Source organism: Wyeomyia smithii, chromosome 3 (genome assembly GCF_029784165.1).
Source record: "Wyeomyia smithii strain HCP4-BCI-WySm-NY-G18 chromosome 3, ASM2978416v1, whole genome shotgun sequence".
Lineage (NCBI taxonomy): Eukaryota > Metazoa > Arthropoda > Insecta > Diptera > Culicidae > Wyeomyia > Wyeomyia smithii.
The window spans coordinates 56,670,572-56,692,042 of NC_073696.1; the positions used below are offsets into that span (position 1 = coordinate 56,670,572).

General features: G+C 39.6%; 2 protein-coding genes across 5 annotated transcripts in view; both read left to right on the plus strand.

Moving 5' to 3' along the window:
• The window catches only part of LOC129732834 (probable nuclear hormone receptor HR38), a 315,336-nt gene that overhangs the window by 184,250 nt on the left and 109,615 nt on the right, over positions 1-21,471 (plus strand). The window lies entirely within an intron of this gene.
• Positions 18,186-19,152, plus strand: LOC129732836 (uncharacterized). The gene is made up of 2 exons (XM_055694129.1): positions 18,186-18,560; positions 18,630-19,152. The coding sequence occupies exons 1-2, from the start codon at positions 18,438-18,440 to the stop codon at positions 19,086-19,088; spliced, it is 582 nt and encodes a 193-aa protein (XP_055550104.1). The 5' UTR covers positions 18,186-18,437; the 3' UTR covers positions 19,089-19,152.

Below are 21,471 nucleotides of genomic sequence, written 5' to 3' on the forward strand. Positions count from 1 at the left end.
TAGTCCAGTCAACGTTATGTAGCGCGCTTAACAAACCATCATAGTCAGCTCGACGAAAATTGAATCGAGTCGAGTTTGATAAAAACGGGGGATCGATACTGTATCGATTTTCAAGAGACAGTACAAGAGCCGGATGGTGAGGTACGGTCTTAACAAGAGGGTCGGGTGCGTATGCCATCTTGGGGGCCGTCTCGCTAAAACTGACGAAGCAAAGGTCCAGGCAACGTCCGTTTTCATTAGGATTTCCGTTGATTTGCTGTAAGCCAGCGGCGTTATAACCGTCAAGAAGGTTCAGTGCACAATCGTGAAAAGTAGACTGAGCCGGGTCGGGGTAGTAGAAGCCGTCGCGAGAAGGGCGCCAGAGCAGACTGGGTAAATTGAAATCTCCAACTATTATGATTTCGTCGCACGGTTTGGCTTTAGCGGTTATCGAATAAACAGACTGCAGATGGGCATCGATCAGTTGCTTTTCATGGGTACGATCAGGTGGGAAGTAAACAACGCAGATGAATAGTTTCCTATCGGCTAGCTGGACAGACACCCAAATCTGTTCAAGCATATTCCACGAGGGATCACTGATAATATTTGCTTTCAAGCGGCGACGAACAGCGATAAGTACGCCTCCACCGATCGTTTTCTGGCTGTTAAGTGAGCTCCGGTCGCAGCGGAAACCCTCATATTCGTCACCGAACAGATAAGATGATAGGGTACGATCGTCCAGCCAAGTTTCCGTTAGCGCGATAAAATCGTAACATCCCTCCGAAAAAGCGAGCATATAGTTGTCAATGTTGGAATTCATGCCGCAAGTGTTCTGGTAGTAGAGTTGGGCCAGCGTGTCCTGATCGCGACGTGGCGTTAGCAACGGAGCTTGCGGCGTTGGTAGGCTAAAACACGAATCAGAATGTTGGCATTCATCGTCAGGCACATGAAAAGACGGTGGATACTTAACTTGTGCGAGAGTCAGTTGACTCTCGCAGTCCAATAATAAAGCGTTTCTATTGTCGAAATCTATCCTGTCTTATCTGATCGAAGTCGAATTCGCGAACGAAAACACCGGTGGGCCAAGTAGAAGCACGTAGAGCGGCATCCTTATGCTCTTTCGGTATCTCCACCCGAAATGATATAAATTTCAAATTCGTTAGTTCCACATATTTTTTCACCAACATAATAACGTTAGGTGCTTCACTTATGCCGAGACACTCTCGGGTCATCGAAACGACATGGGTGTTTCTTAAACCAGAATGACGCTCAGGGGCCAGAAATTGTCTCCAAATGCCATTTCAAAATCCAGGATGGTGGCTTCCGGTGTCTGAAAAATAGCCTGAAATGACCAAATACCACCCAATATGAGTGTTTCTTTAACCAGAATGATGCATGGAACTAAAAATTGACCTCAGACACCATTTTGAATTGTAAGATGGCAACTTCTGGGAAACAGCTGAAAACTATGTAGTGTTTCCGAATATTTCCGTAATTGAAATAATGTATAGAAGCCAAGCATTGACCCTGGACACCAGCGTTGCCAACCCTCCAGTTTTTCCTGGATATCTCCAGTTTTTTTGGACACGTCAGCGAAACAGCTAAAGGTTGAATATCTCAAGTTTTGGAAAAAAATTGCTCCAGTTTCAGCCAGCTTTTTTTTTCGTCGCCTTATTTATTGAATTCATTTCCCTAAAATGTATGTTTTTTTCAGTATTTCGTGCATCATTGCCCTTCAGTTTTCTGGTTAAAACCGAATTCCAGTCGCATCTTCAAAATTTCGAGTACACCAGACTTCATAACTAGGGACTATAATCTCCATCAGTAAAAAATCAAAATAGCAATGCATTGTTTCTTTCACCCTTTTTGTTTGCACGAAATGATACGGTGCAACATGTGTATATAATTGTTATTTACGCAACATTTTCGAACCGAAAATCAAACTAATTTATGCAGAAGCTTTTTATAATTTTTATATCCAGTTTTCACCAGTTTTTTATTTTGAATTTATCCAGTTTTCTGAAAAAAAGGTTGGCATCGCTGCTGGACACCATTTTGAATTCGAAGATGACCACTTTCAGTTTCTGAAAAAAAAAAATAATTGAATACCACCCCATATGAGTATTTCCGGAATTGAGGTGATGTACTAAAGGCAAAAGTCGAGGATGTTGTCATTCCGATAAAACCAATAATTTCAAACAATATAAACAAATCGCAAGAAATCAATGAATTTGGAATGTTGAAAATTATTAAATTAAACACAAAAATAGGCAGGACGAAGTTTACCGGGTCAGCTAGTATATAATTAAAATAAGTTGGCGGCCGCAAATCACGATTTAACTTATGAACGGATCAGCGGATCGACGTGAAAATTTGCATGTAAGAAATTCTGGGGCAGCGGAAGGTTATTATGTTTGTTTAAGACCCCTCCCTCATCTGGAAGGGAGGGCTGCCATACAAATGAAACACAAATTTCTGCATAACTCAAGAACTAATCAAACAAATGGAAACAAATTTGGCATGTTGAGGATAGTATGAAATAATTCGACACCCCTCCCTTCTCTAGATAGAAGGGGTTCCATACAAATAAAACACAAATTTCTGCATACTTTGAGAACCAATCAAGCTACTTTGAGACCCAATCAAGCGAATGGAACCTAATTTGACAAGTAGAAGTGTTTAGAAGGAACATGTTTATGGTTGTACGACACCCCTTCCACCTCTGTATGGGAGAGAGTTCCATACAAATGAACACAAATTTCTGTATAAGTCAAGAACTAATGAACTAAATAGAACCAAATTTGGAATGTAGGGATTTCAAAAAACACGAGATGTTTTTATGATAATTTGACACTCATCGCTCCTATGAAAGAGGGGGGGGGGGTCACATACTAATGAAACACAAGTTTCTGAACAATTCGAAAACTAATCAACCAAATTTGACTAGTGGAAGTTTCTGGGGGGAAGAAACATTTATAAAGCGAAGGCTCCCATACAAATAAAACACAAATTTCTACATAACTTCCGAAACCAAGCAGGCAAATGGAACCAAATTTAAAATGTGATGATTAGAATAGAATGGAGGATAAAATACAAGAAATGTTTCAATGATGATTCGACACCCCTCTCTTCTCTGAAAGGAAGAGGGCGTACACAAATGGAATATATGTTTCAATCAAAAATTCCGGGGAACATTTGTAAAAGTTCGAGATGATGCATAGAAGCCGAAAATTGACCCCAGAGACCATCTCAAATTCTAACATGGCGACTTCCGCCTTTTGGAAACAGACCAAAATGGTTCAATACCACCCAACATGGGTATTTCCGGAATCAGAATGGTACTCAGATGCCAGAAATTAACTCTGCATTTTGTAATTCAACATAGCGATTTCTGCTCTCTGGAAAACAGCTCAAAATTGTCGAATATCATTCAATAAGGATATTTTCGTAATCGGGATGATGTATAGAAGTCTATAATTGACCCTATTCACCATTTTGAATTCCAAAATGACGACTTCCGATGTCTCTAACAGCCCAGAATGGCCGAATGCCACCCAGTGGGTATTTCCATAATCGGTATGATGCACAGGAACCAAAAATTACCAACATAATATTCCCATAAATTTATCTTAGTAGTTATAGATGAAAGCTATTGACATTGATACAAATTGATTCAAAATTGGTACAAAATAGTCTAACGTAATATTATGGTCTGTAATACAAAGAATTATTGAAGAGGAGAAATTTGTTTCGAGCTTATCATTTGCGATCACTCTCATGCATTTGCAGCATTTGCAGACTATAATCAAATTGCAAGGTAAATATTAGGAAGAATGTGGAATCAATTAAGAATTCCCATGCTTTCAATGCTTGTAAATGCTTTTGTCAATTAATTTAATTAAAAGAAAAAAATAGCGGGACGAAATTTTCCGGGTACGCTAGTTTTTCTAATAAATATGATTGTTTATAAAAAATCGAAAGATTTAAAACAGTTTTCGTAGAAATGTTTCATCTTGAGATTAACTCATATTACCTTCGGATGATAGGTGATTCCTGTGGAATTTCTCGAGGAAGACTATGAAACTATCAAAACACTTTCGGTAAAATAAAACTTTTTCTGGATTCCTTGGTTTATTTTCTCCAAGAATCACCTATCAGTTTTTTCGCACGCCTTGTAAGAAAAAGAAATACAAAATACGTTATTTTGCAAAAATGAAGGTAGTCCTACAGGGCGAAAGGTATTCCAGTCGACACCAAAATCGAAGTTTTTCCAAAATGACCCTAGATGATAAACTCCTTACACTTTGAGCCAAATACGCGAATGTCGTGTTTAAGTAGTCTGTACTGTACACCCTGTATAGAATGACCCTTATGAATTTATTAATTAAACAGGTCGACAAAGGCGAAAAAAGGTTAAAGGTTTAAAGCTCAAAATAGTTGTGTTTAATTTTAAATTTTGAAGCCCCCAGGAAACGGAAGTGCGTCAAAATGCCGCACTGTAAGTGTTCGCCAGGTTTGTCGCTTTTACGTTGGCTTACGGAAAAATCCAACGGAAGCGGATACCAGAATTACCTAATAATTTAAAAAACGTTCTAATTTGAACCGTAATTATGTCTTTGTTTTCCCCTTATACTTTTTTCATTATACAGAGGAAAGATTAAATAAAATATAACAACAAAAATGTCTGCTGTTTAATCATAATGCGTGTTCACTTCTTCAATTGTAAATCTGCAAAGTGTGAATCACCATCCGAACAATATAAATTCATCAATCCCCAATTTTGAAAGAAGTCCTGCCAATCTGATTACAATTTATCAACCCCGGTTCCCATGCTCCAATTTCACGGCCCAACGCTCGCAAATCATTGTTGCTCATTTTGGTTGAACATCACTGTCATAGCAGGCGACGAAACCATCCCTGCCTACTACAGTACAGAGCATCATCTTTCACGCAGAGTGCACACGAATCAAATTTAAATGGTGTGTCATGCAGCCCTTTTTTCGCGGGCGCGCATACAAACACACACCAGGCGCTATTTGTTTTCGGTTGTTTACTTTCGACCCGCGAACGGCGCTGCTCTTTTGCGCTCAGATGCGTACACACCCCACCGCCACAGTACGCTCTGCGTTGAACGATTTGATCACGATCACGAACGAGCGAGCGAGATGCCGACCCACAGTTCGCTCAGTACCACCGCTACATTCATAGATCGCCGACGTCGCGTCGCTTGTAGCCCGCGGAATTTGACGGCATGCGTATTCGGATCGATTCCAACGGACGGTCTTATCTAGTAGTTTGGATCTATAAACGCGTCGCCGGGTGTCGTCCGAAAGTGAATATCTGCCGAAATGCAATTTATACGCGATTATTAGCGTGCGCTAGTTGTGAATCGTGAAACAGACACACTGTGATCAAGTCCGGCAAATATCGACGTTCGCAACAATCGTGATTTCAAACGGAAATTTAATGACGATCGAAAAAATGTCGGAGGTTTCGTTTGAACCCGACACAGATCTTGCGCAGACATTCCAGCTGTTGAAAGTATGATTTCATTGAGGCATGGAATAATCTCACGAAACACGGATCGTTTCAACAGGCGTCTGATGCATCCCCGATGCCTGAACGATTGAGCCATTAAATAGAATTCTGGTTCCCACAACATAATTCCGATTGCAGAATAGAGTCTGAACACGCGCCACTAGCGCCAGCCGTATCGATCGTGAATTGTGGGCCGCTTTTATGTTCCGCTATCATGCGCGGCTCATTAAATGATGACTGACTGACTGACGGACTAGTGCGAAGAACGTTTCGTTATCCTCGGTGCAGTTAGGTGGATGATGAGGAGTGGATTATTTTTGGCGAAAAACATAAATCTACTGGTGAGTGAGTTTGAAGGATTTATTCTACTTTTTTGACTGAATAAATATGTTAATTTTGAAGCTTGACACTAGTTTGTGCATAGAGTAATAAATTTTGAAAAAGCATTAAAATGTATTTTTGCACAAAGGAAAGGACAGATTTGTATATATGAAATGCATAATTTAATCGATAGCAGCTATAAACGCCACTCTCATCGAAAACTAAACTGGATTTCGAACATCAATCACGCCGCATCGCTCGTCTGTTTGATATCGAAAGTGCCAAAGGTATGACTCAACAGATATTTAGCTTGTTTGAACTATCCCACCGAGGAGGTCAAAACCGAATTCGAAATTCGGTGCTCGTCAATATATTTAATTACGTGATCACGAAGTGGTCTATTTGTAGCGCCAATAAAGCCCCTCTCGGAGGGACCTGTAGTAGAGGGCGCGAAACATCGCGTGAAAGTGAAATGGATACGGAATTCTCTACTTCTCATTAAAACGACATAAAAGGAGTCGAATAACGCCTCATCCCCCAATCGGATCGAGAAGGCTCGTTAGAGTCGCTTGGCCGCTATTATGGGTAACTCCACTATTATCAGCCCATAAAGGAGAAGTGTTGAAAAATATGAGTAATCAAATCGTGCCGAGCAGAACGCGAAATGACTCCACTCCCGTATCCGCCCTGCCCCCTTCCGAGGGGTACTGAACAAGACATCTTCGCAGGCTGCAGTAACCAGCGGGACCTCAGGTAATGAATAGGTAACCCAACCGTCTGTGAATCTTCTCATTATGTGTAAAAGCACCAATCAGTTGGTTATGGCCGTGTTTTGTTGAAACTAACTAGGCATCGATTCCATAAACAATTTTTAAGGTTGCAACTGAAATATGATTGCTCTTCTCATTATTTGAAAAGTGTTGAAATTGCTCAACCAATTTACACATCGGAATACGAATTTCTTGAAAAGATGCAACCCCATTTAATTGCCCATAATTACATCGCAGCGCATTTTATACATGACTAAAACCTGTCCGGTTTCGATCCACTTGTTCTTTATCAAATTGTCCAACAACCGATTCCAACCGTACGGGTTCAGTCTTGCGTTTCAACGCTGTCTGGCCGGTGGGAACCTGATCCTTCTTGCTCGCGAATTACCGTAAGAGAAAATAATCATAATTTAATGTTTTAATTAAAATATTATTGCTTAATTGCCACGATATTTCAGTCTGTCCGATGATGGTATTTCTCACTGGACGCTCCGCACGCGGGCTGCATCCTTCAATCCGAATCCTATCCATCCTCGTGCACCGTGCAGCCTTCGCAGATGCCTACGCCGCGCCAGACACAGTTCATTTCCCATATATTATCTCCCGGCACGTAATTGTTTATTATCGTTTTTTTTTGCTTATTCTTTCCGCTCACTCTCCGTTTTTGTCGAAAACTTTGCTGGTTTTGGATGTCTTCTTTAGTTCAAAAAAGTACCATTGAATTGCTAACTACTCTTTTTTGAATCTGAAAAATTTGCCATTTCAAGTAATTTTCTTGTTGTTTTTCTATTGCTTCCAAACTTCAAATTTACTTTAACAGTAACAAAAGCTTTCCGAGCAAAAGCAGCCCATATCTGAAACAACATTGAGTTTATCAAGTTTATCTCTCCACCGGTCACTGCGGCGACGTGCGGTACATAAAAGGAAAATATATGCGACGAAAGCTTTTAATTAAAAAATTAACTCGAAAAATGATGTTGCGAAAATGATGTCCCCCCAGTCGCTCGCCGACAGCATACAGCAGTGACAGTGATGATGTACAATAAGCAATTGTAGCTTGCTTCAGCTGAATCTGCAACCTAATCTAGTCATCATCTTCGCAGATACATACCTAGGTACGTTACATTGTACCCAAAGTGTGGCGTTTAATGTATGCTTTAAGACATTGAAGTAATTGAAGCTTTTAATTTCATTCGTAAATTTGTCGGAGAAGCATGTCCAACAGTAATTTAGTGACATCTGTGTAGTTATCACAGTTATTACTGTCGTCTGTTAAAAAGTTATGGGTTGTGTGAAGGTGCAATCACCCAGGGTGCAGAAGAGTGAACCTAGCTGATAAGCTGTTTTATGAGACACTCCACTTTTTAGAAACGAAACCAGATCAATATTGTGCGAAACTAGTGCAACTTTCAATTAAGTTCGAAGCCTGGATAACGAATTGATGCTCTAGCATATTTTCAATGTACAATATAAGCGGCTCTAAACCAGTACACTTATAAAGTATCAACGGGTTGGTATCGTCATGACAATTTGTACTGGGTTTGGTAACGTTCTTCATGAAGCTGCTACCGTTAACCATAACCATCAATTGGTATTTATAATTTTGGTACTGACTAGATTTGTATTAATATTAACTGATCGATTCCCCTTCATCATCAAAAACATCATCGAATGATAACCAATTTAGAAGACATTAGGTTTGTTCGAATGCATTCAATGCAGTTTTCATTCGCCTCCACATTACTGGCACCAGCGCCACTAAATTCTATGGAAATCAATCAACCTCGATCATTAGATTTTGCACGACCTCGAAATCGACAATCTTCTGTAAATTTACCCATGCTATTTTCGCCTTTTCAACCGTATTGACTACCTTAGGATGTTTCAGAAAATGCTTGTTCCTAATAGCCCAGTATTTAGATGGTTGGAACTTTCGGCCCAAATCGGCTTTATTCGTCTTATACCACTCCAGCACGTCTTTCGTGATCTTCGCCAGAAGATCGCTAACCTGTGGTGAACCTTCAGGAGAGGAGCTACTTTTGAAGATATTCCTCCATTTCTCTTCTGCGTTCGGAGGTTCTCTGGAACATGAAACTTATCCTTGGCAGTGAAATACAGGTTCTCTAGAATCTGTTTGAAGTCCCTCTTAATATAAATCTCGTCGTTTAACCCTCAGCAGTGTAGTTTCATCAGTTTTTGGTCGTTTAACTTTCGGACACGGCTTCTTGAAACCGCATTCTGCTTCCGTCGCGATTTTAGGCCTTAGGCAAATAAATTTGTCCATTAGGGTGGGGAATCGTTATATGGAAAAAAACAAAACTTGATAGCAGAAAGCCAGAACCAAGCTTATTTTGTTCTAATTGGGGCCCCAAACAATTCTAAATTTATCGGAAGTCGATTGGTTTTGTCTCCGCTAGGCGCATTGCATTTCAAATTTTTATAGAGATTTGTATGGAAAAACCACCTTTTTTGCATGTTCCTTTCTAAGGAGCTCTAAATGGCTCAAATTATAAGTTTCATGACTTCAAGTGGTAGGTTTTTGATGCCTAACAACTTGGCCGAAGACACTGAAGAGCTAGGGTGTCCCAAAAAATACTAGAGCTGTTCAAAGTTGAGTATGTCGAAATTTATGTTGCAAATAATTTTTTCTGCCAACACTGCCAGTGTACCGGCGTCAGACAGATTTCCATCAGAAGGAACCTCTGAAACAAGTTATAGATTCTACCTACGCCTAGAATATTGACCTAAATTCGGTTGCTTGGTCCTTCTGAGTGTATTAACTCGTTACGACAGATTACTTCTGATGGGAATCCTACTGACGCCCGTACATTGATGGTAATGTTGACAGAAAACAAGATTTTCTTCATATAAATCGACACACTCAACTTTGAACAGCTATAGCTCTTCTTAGGGACATTCTAGCTCTTCAGTGTCTTCTGCAAAGTTGTTAGGCATCTAAAATACTATACTTTAACATAATGTTGTGCATTATTAGAGCATTACGGACCATCCATTAATGATGTCACGCGTTTAGAGGGGGGGGGGGGGTAGGCGGTTTCAATTATTGTGACATTTTGTGACATATGGGGGAGGGGGGGTTAGCTTGAGTGTGACATCACATTTAAACTCAAAAAAAAGTAAATAAATAAACAAGTCACATACCTAATCACAGAGTTAAAATCAGAACTTTTTATGGTATTTGCATCTCTGATTTATAGTTCTACGATCCCTTTTTTTGCTTATGATTTGCTTTAGATAGAATAAATGACAATTTTTTTCACGTTAAAAAGCATAATGTTCTTTAATTCTGTTTTACCGTGCATGTTCGTTTATGAATGACAGCGCAATTTCATTAATTTTTAGTGTCTCTCAATCCAATCCATCCCAAAATTGTGCCAAAACGTAAATAAAAATGCTTGGCTATTGTAACATGTGGAGAAGATTTGGATTGCGAATTAATTGAAGAAGAGGAACTAAATATTGATGGTCTTTCAAAAATCAGCAATGATGCTGCAGTTACTGTCTCGGCTTTCTATGTCGTCGAAATGCGACTCTATAAACAGCATCCTTGAACTAAGAACTAAACGCCTTTTCTAGTTATCTTCTATAATCTTCTTTTCCTTTTAGTTTCAGTTTTTCTTTCAGTAAAATCATTCTTATTAAGAAAAAATGCATTCCTAACAAGTTTCTCGATTTTCAATCAATTATTACCAAAAAAGGGGGAGGGGGGCTTGAAAACGTGACGTAATTAAGAGGGGGGGTCAAGGAAGTAGTGACAGTTTGTGACAAAGGGGAGGGGGGGAGATATTTTTTTCCAAATTTTGCGTGACATCATTAATGGATCGTCCCTTATGAGCTCTCTAGAAAGGTAAATGCAAAAAAGTAGGTTTTCCCATATAACATTTCATACAAATTTGATAACATTTCATACAAATTTGATATGCAATGAGCCAAGCGGAGACAAAACCAAGCGACTTCAGGTAAGTTAAGGGTTATTTGGGGCCTCGATAGGAACCAAAAAAAACTTGGTTCTGGAAAATCGATCACTTTGCTCCACCCTAATGTCCATACCTCTCAATGTATTGTTACTTTTCTTGTTTGCTTAACCCAGATTTTGACATTTCGTCTCTCCGCCTATCTCACCCTCAGAATGTTGCTAGTTCCTTCCATTCCGCTGACAACACTTCCGAACTGTCGATGATTTTCCGTGTCAAAAAACTTCTTGAGAGGAACAAGAATCGACAAGTTAGCGCCACTTTCAGGGAAAAATGTACTGAGCGATTACTGTTTTTGATGACATCCGAGAGCGTTCCTCTATGACAGTGTTGGGATTGGGAAAATAAAGACAGCCGACAGATAAAATATATTGCGACTATAACGTTGTTGTCTAGTTCCTCCTACACGAATGATTTTTTTCTTTGCTGTTCACCTTATTCCCATGTCGACGATAGCATGGATAGGTTGTATATAACATTCGGTATGCGATACACACATCCGCTCTATTGCCGAGTTTGCTTTTCTTTGCACGAAGGCTGTCGGTAAGATACCAAGCAGTCCTTACGCTTCCTCTTCCCACAGCCTTTTTCAACAACCGTCACACGACATCCATCATAGGCAAATAAAAAAAGAGACGGAAAATGTTTCCGGTGAATTCGGGCTGTTACCGAAAAGCGCTGTTTGTGTAGTGCGGACACGAACGTCTGTATAAAATAATAAGAACAGCTTCTTCTCTTTTCCATATCCGCAAAGACATAGGTATAGGTATCACGAACAAACATCAACAAAAAAAACCGACGGAAGACAGTAAAAAACACTGTAGGGTAGAGCGGGGCTAGTTGGTCAAATTTGGTCAAAATGTTCTGTAACTTTTTGTAGGAAACATTATGGCAAAAACTCATTCCATGGAAATATTGTGTTAAGTCTATGGCATCTAGAAAAAATATAAACTGTTCAGAATAGTTAATGATTTTGCGGATATTCTATGTTTTTTGAGTGGATGTCTAATTGGCCAACTAGCCCCTCAGCCGGGGTAAGTTGGTCAGTGTGTGGGGTAAATTGACCATTTATATTTCGAAAGGACAATTCAGTTTTCCTTCCTCACTGCATTTGCGGCAGCCTGTAGCGTCTCAGCGGAGGTCAAACCGCATCCGGTTTTTGTTTATACGTTTGCTTTCCAGAATCCCAAACCATGAGAAAAGTAACTCATAATTGCATGAAAAAAAAACGTGTCTGAACTAAATCAAAGACAATACGGGTTAAATTGAGAACCGGAGCCAATTTCTAGATTCGCATCTGCAATCACAAGCACAAAACTATAGCTACATTAGTTTTTTTTTTTTTTTTTTTTTTGATGAAAGCTTACTTTCGCCGAAATTTTCAACAGGTAGAAGGCATTCGTCGATGCATTAGTGTACATTACACTTATTTTAGATCAATGACTCAGCATTTATAGTGTGCAATAAAATATTCATCAAAATGATGATAAAATGGAGATAATTTTTCTAAATAGTTTATAGTTTTAATTAAATGGTTTTACTAACAAGAGCACATGCTGTTTTTGCTTGGATTAAGTTTGCATCACGAAACGCGCTGTTCCTGACATTGCATTTACTTAGTTACTCGAATTCATTTATGATGTTCATATGACCAACCAGCCCCGCTAGTATGTGACCAACTAGCCCCTCATGTATTAAATGTGAAAATTACTTGAAATATATAAAAACAAAATTTTAGCGGAAGTTTGCTTTACACAACTTAAAACTAACCAAAATGACTTTCATAATACGTTGAGCTATGTTTATTTCAATTTGGCTAGCTTTGTTTAGACAAAAAGTTTCAACTTGAAAACCGAGTAGAATTGATGGCCAATTTGGCACCAACCTGTATTTTTTATACGTCCTAATTAAAACGGTACTTCATTTTGTCACTTAGTTTCTCTGGTTATCCGCTACATATCACCCATATAACACGATTTTTTTTGATGCGTAGATTCGAAGATATTCTCATTGACCAACTTACCCCGTAACCAACTAGCCCCGCTCTACCCTACCATTGGGATGCCTGGCTACTGTTGTGCGAACAACCGTTGTGACTGGTCGCAGATTCTTAAGAAATTTTTTCGCAATTATAGGGTATCAGCTCTATTATCGTTAGGTTTGTCCGATTATCGTCCGGGAGGTTAATGAAGTCATAGATAACTAATCTTTTGCAGGAAGATGCTCTGCATTGTGAAGAGTCATCATGGAAGAAATTAATGCTCTAGGACATCATTCACCCCCCGAACTATAACAGGTAAAACCTGACGATAATAGAACCGATACCCTACGTGATAAAAATTCTGTGTGTTCCTAGATGTACGGAAAATTTTCATGTTATGGTCCAAACCTCTGCACTATCGGAAAATGGCAAGCCTGAACGCAAATTTTGACTTGAGTCGATTTCTGGTGAGTTTTTGTCATTTGGAGCTCTTCTCTAGAAACCGGCAATTGCGAAGTTTCAAAATGGCGTTTGAAGTTGTTTTTCGGTCTCTGGGCATAACACGAGATTGTACTTGGCCATTTCAGGCTGCTTACCAGCAAAAAAAATTCAATCATAGTAACCCATAAGCCAGCAGAAAAAAATGATAACTGTATCAGTAGAATTCTAAGCGTGATGGAGAAAACAGTGAAGTTACTTCGTTCTGAAGTGTGCGCGTTCAAAGAACCCCTCCGCTTCGAAAATGGACATCGCGAGGCACTTTGGGGACGCCGGATACGCCCGCTCCGATATCTACAACATCTTGGCACTATTAGACAACAATCCGAGAATCGAAAGAAAGTCTGGTTCCGCACGGCCGCCGACCCTGAGCGACAAAAAGCTCCATAGAATACATCTGGCCCAACAGTGAAAAAGTTACTAACGAACAAGAACATACATATCAGAAAGCGGCGACGTGGTCATCACCACATGGATGACGAGACCTATCTCATCCTGGATGGCAACGACGGGCAGGGCACTTCGTATTTTACTTCTTCCACTTAGGATGCGAGCTCCAAGGTAAAATTCATTTCACACATACCAAGTTTCCCATGAAGGTGATGCTGTGGCTTACAATCAGCAAGATGGGGATATCAAAGCCGCTCTTTTTCGCTCCGGGCTGGTCGTAAACGGGTAAATTTCTTAATAATATATAGTATTTTTCGAACTAAATTTCTATTTCTTAACAACGGCTTTTTCCCGTTAACACGCAAGTTCATTAAGCAGACAGTATGTGAAGCACAGAGAGGGAAAAGTAAGCGAACTGGAAATGTGATACAAATTTGGAAAAATATACCGCATCGCGACGGGACATGAACCCGCTATCTCCCTGTCTCCGGCATGGTGTTCTGACCAATTAAACTACGGGGGACGGTGGTACTGTTCCACAATCTATATCGTATCACATTCCACTGCCGACTTATTCTATTGCTCATCCCTAACTACACACACTGCTGTGCAAGCGTTATTTATAGACTGAAAATAATGTCTCATCACACACAGAAGAGTCAGCTAATGCTGATAACTCTTATAGACCTGTGTGATCGAGACCAAAGTCAGTCTGTGTCGTGCTTGCAAGTGCGACACAACTGCGGAAGGTGCTCCGTACGGCTTAATTTTTCGAACTAAATTTCTATTTTTTAACAACGGCTTTTCCCGTTAACACGCAAGTTCATTAAGCAGAAAAATACACATGTCCAGTTCGCTTATTTTTCGCTCTCTTTGCTTTACATACTGTGTGCTTAATGAACTATATAATGGAAAATGCAAAAAAGTTGGTTTTCCCATTAAAAATTTCATACAAAATTGAAATGCAAGGCGCCAAGCGGAGACAAAACCAATCAACTTCCAACAAGTTTAGGATTGGTTATTGAAAACACTCCGCGTGATTTCCTTCAGTTGGATATCTTTCACGTGACCGATCATCACGTTGAAAAAGTAATCAATATTCCAAATAAATACCTTGCATTCTCGAAAAATACATGGCTGCGCTTATTCGACCTCTTGTAATTATTTTGGTTCCCTGCCTCCGCAGAAAGCATTTCCTACGACGTGGAAAAAAACGACTATGTTTCCAGTACACAAAAAAACAAACAAACGAAACATTGAAAACTTTCGCGGAATCACGTCACTCTGAGCTTGTTCGAAGGTATTTGAAATCCTCGAAGCTCCTAATATTTTTCCGTGGATCAGCATGGCTTCTTTCCTTAAAGATCTATAGCAACGAATTTGACTGAAATCGTCTCATTTTGTTTGAGACACAGTTTACACAGACCTGAAAGCTCCAGTCTACCACAGAACACTGCTGAGTTGAATCAAGAAACTTGGGATTTCTGGTGATTACATAAAACGTATGACATCATATCTGATGGGCCGAGATCTCCTGCGTTCCAAACGGGAGCAATTTAGGTCCCCTATTTTTCACACTTTCATCAACGAAGGTTTCACATTACTGCCACAGATGATGTGAAAATATTCGCAATAATCGGTGCCTCATCCGACTGTCTACAACTACAAAAATAGATCAACGAGTTCGAGGCATGGTGCACAAAAAATATGTTGACATTAACTGTTAAGAAGTGGAACGTAATTACATTTAACTGTAAGCTGAACCTTATCATATTCGATAACACAGTACTCAATCATACATTGTAACAGCTAACTTACATTCGTGATTCTGGTGTAAACCTTGATTACGCGCTCACATTTCGTCCACACTTGAATGAAATGATCTCAAAGGCTAACCATCAACTGAGTGAGATTCATTTTTAAGATAGCTACTGAGTTCCTGGATCCTTACTGTATCCGATGGCTCTACTATTCACTGGTCCACCTATCCTCGAGTTTTTTTCGGTAGTTTAGTGCCCGCCTTAAGCAAACTGAATTTCTAGAGTCGAATCTGCTAAGAAAAAATATCTTCGAAATAGTTTTCGTTTGGCTACATTATCTTTTGCATCGAAATGTAAAACAAATTGGCTTAAAAGTCCAAAAATGGGCCAACACTACAAAATTTTAATGAAATTTGACGCTAAAACATCAATTGTAGACCAGCGGCATTCGAAGGTACTGATAAAAACCATTTTCCGTTGACAAAACTTTTCGCTATAGAATAGACTAATGTTCTGGTTTAAGATTTTAAATCATTATTTATTGGAACGACCACAAAAAAAATTGTTTAAACACGAAACGGTTATTTTTCGAACTAAATTTCTATTTTTAACAACGGCTTTTATCCGTTAACACACAAGTTCATTAAGCGGACAGTATGTGCAATAGGGAAAGCGAAAAATAAGCGAACTGGAAATATGATACAGATTTGGAAAAATATACCGCCGTCCTGTCGGGATGCGGTGTATTTTTCCAAATCTGTATTATATTTCCAGTTCGCTTGTTTTTCGCTTTCCCTACTGCACATACTGTCTGCCTAATGAACGAAATGGTTACATCAAGATTTTTCCTACAAGAATGCTTCAAATAGTGTTATCTCTTATATCAACATTGTTTATTAATATTCTACAATTTTTCAATCGATTCCGATTTCTATCAATCTATCATCCATCTATATTTATCAAATATAAATTCATGTTTCGTAGTACATTAAAGTTGTTCATACAATATACTTTGTTGTAACATTTAAAATAAATTGACGATGAAAAAGGTTGACCAATTTTATCAACCTGCAAAAATCAAAGTTAACTGTGATAAGCCTGCGTAACACAGAATTAAAACTGAGATTTTTTTTATCAAAATATAACATCGAAATGTGTAGACAAAATAAATATAAAATCATCGGATAAAACAAAAACAAATTGAATTCAACCTACCAAATGAAATTTTGAAAAACCGAATTTACTTGCCCTACTGTTATAAAGTTTTGATCTGTACACCCCAGCGATTGTCATTTACATCGTCTAAATTGATGGTGTGGATTTTTTATAGCTCTGGAAACACATATTTATCGCGATAACCATATTATTTGTGAAATTCACAGCCAAATATCCGAATAAATATTAGCAAAACCGAACTATCCCTCTATAACACTAACAATTATAATTTCGTCAACTTCCGTGAAAACGAGTACCTAACAACTGCAGGCGTAACCTTGATACTCATTACCGAAGAAATCAGTCATTTTCTGTCAGCTATCGATGATCGAAAAACATTAAAGGGCTTCAAGATAAATGGCCAATTCGCTGCGACACTCTCGAAGGGAAGCGACGAAAAAGGTCCCGCCAGCCGCTAAAAAGGGGTATCCGGTTGGGCCTGACCAAATGATAGCCAATCTGCTGATAAGATCTTTAATTTTCTTATATGAGCTGGTTTTTCTGGCTGCTCGCAGCGGCCAGTAATGATACCTTTGTTGACTGATTTTCGAAATAATCAAGCAACTTCTTCAGGTTGACGACGATAGCTCTAAACTGTTTTGTTTTTTCTTTTTTACCGTTTCAGGTAAGTCAGTTATCAACTTCTTTCAACAAATTTTGGTATGTAAATTACCGATGATGGATGCTACCGGCTGGACAGCGAAATCGTGAGTGACCAAAAAGTAATAATCAAATTAAAAACCCCACCGAGCAAACTACGTCGAGTGCGTTGACAAAGCGCAATTTGTTTATTATGCATTCTAAAGTATGCCCCTTTCATCTGCTGTTACATAAACGTTTGCCAATTTCGTCATCTAACCTCGTAGCTAATCTCCCCGCAAGCCCACGCAATTCGGCTCGTTAAACAGAAAGCTGCGCCGAGAGCCCAACTAGTAGACAAAACGAAAAAAAAAACAACAACAACAACGATCCGCTCCAACCTACCAGACAATGCTTTTAGCGCATTTTAGGAGCATCCCATCTATGTGCTCGGTATGCAAATTGCATTTATTTCGCGCAACAATTTCCTACAACTCAGCTGCGCCTTCGAAGGATCCTCGCCGCTCAATATCAAGCCGCGTTACGTTATGCTGGGCGGCCGCGAGGACGGAAGGGAGCGCTACGATGCGATGCGAAGACACTCGAAGTCAAAAGTCGTAAATCATGCTGCATAATGAATTTCGATTCGACGTCTGTTGCGCTTCCACGCCACTTCGTCACTCCCCGTAGCGGTGAAATCGACGATAATGTGTTCACGGGAAACCTCTAATGCGGTACATCTGCTGTCTTCGCCGTACGATAGAAGGACGACAAAAATCGGCGCTCATGTCCCTGCTTTCAACGCGCGACGTACCGAAGGTAGTCCCAAACTTTTGTAATGGCGACATTATAGTGTACAATAACATGATATTACAGTACCACACCTTGCCGAATGAAGCCAGTTGTTTGAAGTGAGAAGGGGGGGAAGCTCAGTGTAATTCAAAAATTGAGAGTTTTTTTCAATTTCAAAAAAATTGTTGATATTGGGATTGGCAAATACATTTCCACAAAACCTGGAACTGAGTAAGCAATACCACCCCCACCCAACCGGCTGTGCCGCATAATTCCACGCTAATCTTTTATTTTGCTATGCCCCATAACAACGACGAAATGCGAAGGCGTCAACCTGAGCTAGCGAATATTTCCCCGCCTCCCGTAGACCGACGATGAGGACGGCCGCCATCGACTGCAATAGAAACATTAATCTATACGGTGGTCTTCGTCCAGGGTTGCCATTGCGCCAGATTATTCTTAATTTTGCCAGACACACAGGCAAAATGTTTCAGATAATTTGAAAAAAGTGTAGGTGTTGTTTCTCTCTATTATCAAAGTGCGTTATTAATCGTAGCACACATTGAAACTTTGCTGGTAAAGTTCGATTTTTTTCTGAAACGTTCTCTGAGCAAGAAACATGGGATCTGTGAAAACAAGTGCAAAATCTCTTCAGAAAGAAATCAGTCATAAAAGTAGCCTTCCTAATGGCTACGAATTCGCTAGACATTCACTGGAATATCAAAAAACTGTTCCTGGAAAGGTATTCCCACACAATTTTTGTTTAAGTTTAATCTTAGTGTTTTAATTTTGACTTACCAATGAAAAACAGATAAATGTCACTTCTGAGAGCTATGAGCAAATTTACTCTCTAGAAGGTATGGTGGAGAATAGAGAAACAATATCTGAGCAACCAATCGAAGAAATGCGTTCCATGGAAGACTGCAAATCTGAATCCTACAAATCCACAATCACCTTGCACAGCCAGTCAAGTGTTGATTTGAACAAGTGTCGGGAGGCAACGGAAAAACTTACTCAACTCAAATTGACAGTCGTTGATCTAATCGATCAAACGATTCGACAATTGGAATCAAAGGAACAGTTCGAGCATGCCCGGAGCTTACATCCCAATGGCGATGGTACCAAACCGTTTCACCGCGTTCAGAACCTGGAGGGGCCTTCCCTGAAATCTCGAACCGCTATCCGACGGAAGTTGTACACGGAAATCGAGCAATTGATTTCGCGCCTCAAAGACATGGAAAGTCTGGAATTAAAATTGACCGACTTGTGAATGGCTATTTTATTTTTAAATTACCTGTTTTTTTGTTTCTAATTATTTCACAATATACCAACTGTTAAACAAATATTTAGTTTTATTTGGTTAGAAGATATATGCTCAAAAATGTTGCCAAAATTCAACTGAAAAAATGATATGATCATTGCCAGATGTTTATTGAAAGCTGGTGGCAACCCTGGTCTGGTCTGATCTGCCATGCTCAGCTCTATAGTAAGCAGCGTAGTTTGCGAGTCGGCAGCGAGCGACTTCAACGCGCGAACTTGTAAAAACATCCTCACGACGACGATGACGAGCTCAAGCCCAGGGTACCCGCCACCATATCAGCAGCAGCGTTGACCAAGTCGCGCGCGGGACTGAATGGGAACCGAAAGAAAGCAATGGCACGGTTTTGTCGACTATAACTGTTGCCCCGTACCACTTTATAATTCATTAAGTTTTATTCACATAGATGAAGAAAAAAAAAAAGTTTTATTCATGTAAACACGCATGGGAAAAAACGTCATAAAGGGGAATTAGGTGAGATGCTGTACTGCGTCAGACAGCTCACCTATTAATGTCCGTCCGAATGGCAGCAGCAGGAAGGCAGCCGGAATCCGATGTGGGAGGGAGTATTAAAGAGTGTAAGATGAATGTAAACTCGAATGGATGCAATCAACTGATACAAATCATTTCTTGTGTGAGTGTGTTTGTATTTGAAGGTACTTAGCAGCAGTATGATTTTCTGTTTTTTGGACTTCTTTCTTCATCCGTGTGAAGAAGTACTTTTGGTTCAGTTACGACAGGAAGATGCAAAAAGTGCAAAACGAATGTAGATATTTTAATTACGATAGTTGTTTTGATCCGCTTGAGCGTGAGTTTTCCTTCTTCTCAGTATATTGAAAAGCTCTGTGGCTTTACTGTCAAATACCTGTTTTTCGTTATTTTATAGATTGTCAATATGTAATTGTAGAAGCAAAACAAATTGAAAGTAAACTTCAAACTTTTGTTTAAACTCAAGCTTCTGGCTAGGTTCTCACAATAATTGAAATTTATTTATACAGTTTATACAGTTTTTTCTTAGCCGTCATCGCCAGAAAGACTGTAGAAGGGCACACATATAGAGATAGCTGTTTTTTTTAGGGCCTTGGACACGGGAGTTTTTACTGAGTTTATAAAACTACTCGAAATAGTATTTGTTATTAAAATTGACACAAATTGAACGAAAACTATAAAAAAATATAATCTTTATGCCATTGGCCTAAAAGGAATCAGGTCGAGAAGCATAGATAGCATAAATTATTTTTTTTATTATATTGTCTTTCTCTGCATTAATTCAGTAACAACAATCGATCCATTTGCACCGTAATCAAACATATTCCTACGTATACGCATAAAACTCAAGAAGAGCACTCAGTTATTGACCTCGCGATTGTCTGATCCCCAACTACCCTCTTCCTGCAGCAGCTTCAGTGACGCAATAAACTCCATGTACCGCGCTCAGTCACCTAAAACAATTAACTCCAAAACAAACAGTACCGTATCCACAAGACCATTTAGATTAAAACTACAAACCGTCCGCCGAGTGCAGCCCACTGACTTGAGCGTCGCATTATTTTCTTTTTTTTTTTTTTGTTATAATGAAGCCATTAACTGCTATCTCAAGTGGTCCTCGCGCCTACAGGCCATTTTGGTCGCTTTATTTTTTCACGCCTTCTCACCTTTTTGGCTTTGGTGTTTTTATTTCTGTTTTTTTTCCCGCAAATATTAATAAATCATTACTCATTATTGTTTTGTTTTTTTTTCTGCCTCTTTTTTTGACTCATTTAAGTTGCACTAAAGAAGGGACCATGATGGTTGGCAATAAAATAAACCCTAAAATCGCTTGCGGACACGTGACGCACGCATCTTTCGACCAGGTTCACTTGACCTTATGACGACTGGTTTGAACTAATCATATCGCACAGCGCTCAGGTTTAATTTGTCCCATATATCACCCGGACCAGTAAAACGCTACGTCACCTTTGCATGTAATGATGATGATAGCGTTATAGACAGAGAAGGTTTCTCCGAATGTAAAGCGGTAACTGATTAGCCGAAACAACCGAACAGAGCTCCATGTACGTACCTGAAGCGAAAAAACGTGCGTTGGCATTATAAATGGATCGCTTGCCAAAAATCTAAATTGAATAGAAAGCCTTTATTCCACGCATCACATTGCCAAGTTTCCCCCAGGTGACGTGATGTGTGATCCCATTCTCCACTCTATCGGTCGGTCGGTCGGTCGTTGTCGTCATCAGTCAGTCGGCAACAGCGCGTCTAGTGAGTGCATTGTAGTACCAACGCAATCCCATATGTATGCAAATAGGCCCAGATCTTTCGTCGTTATGGATTGCTGTCA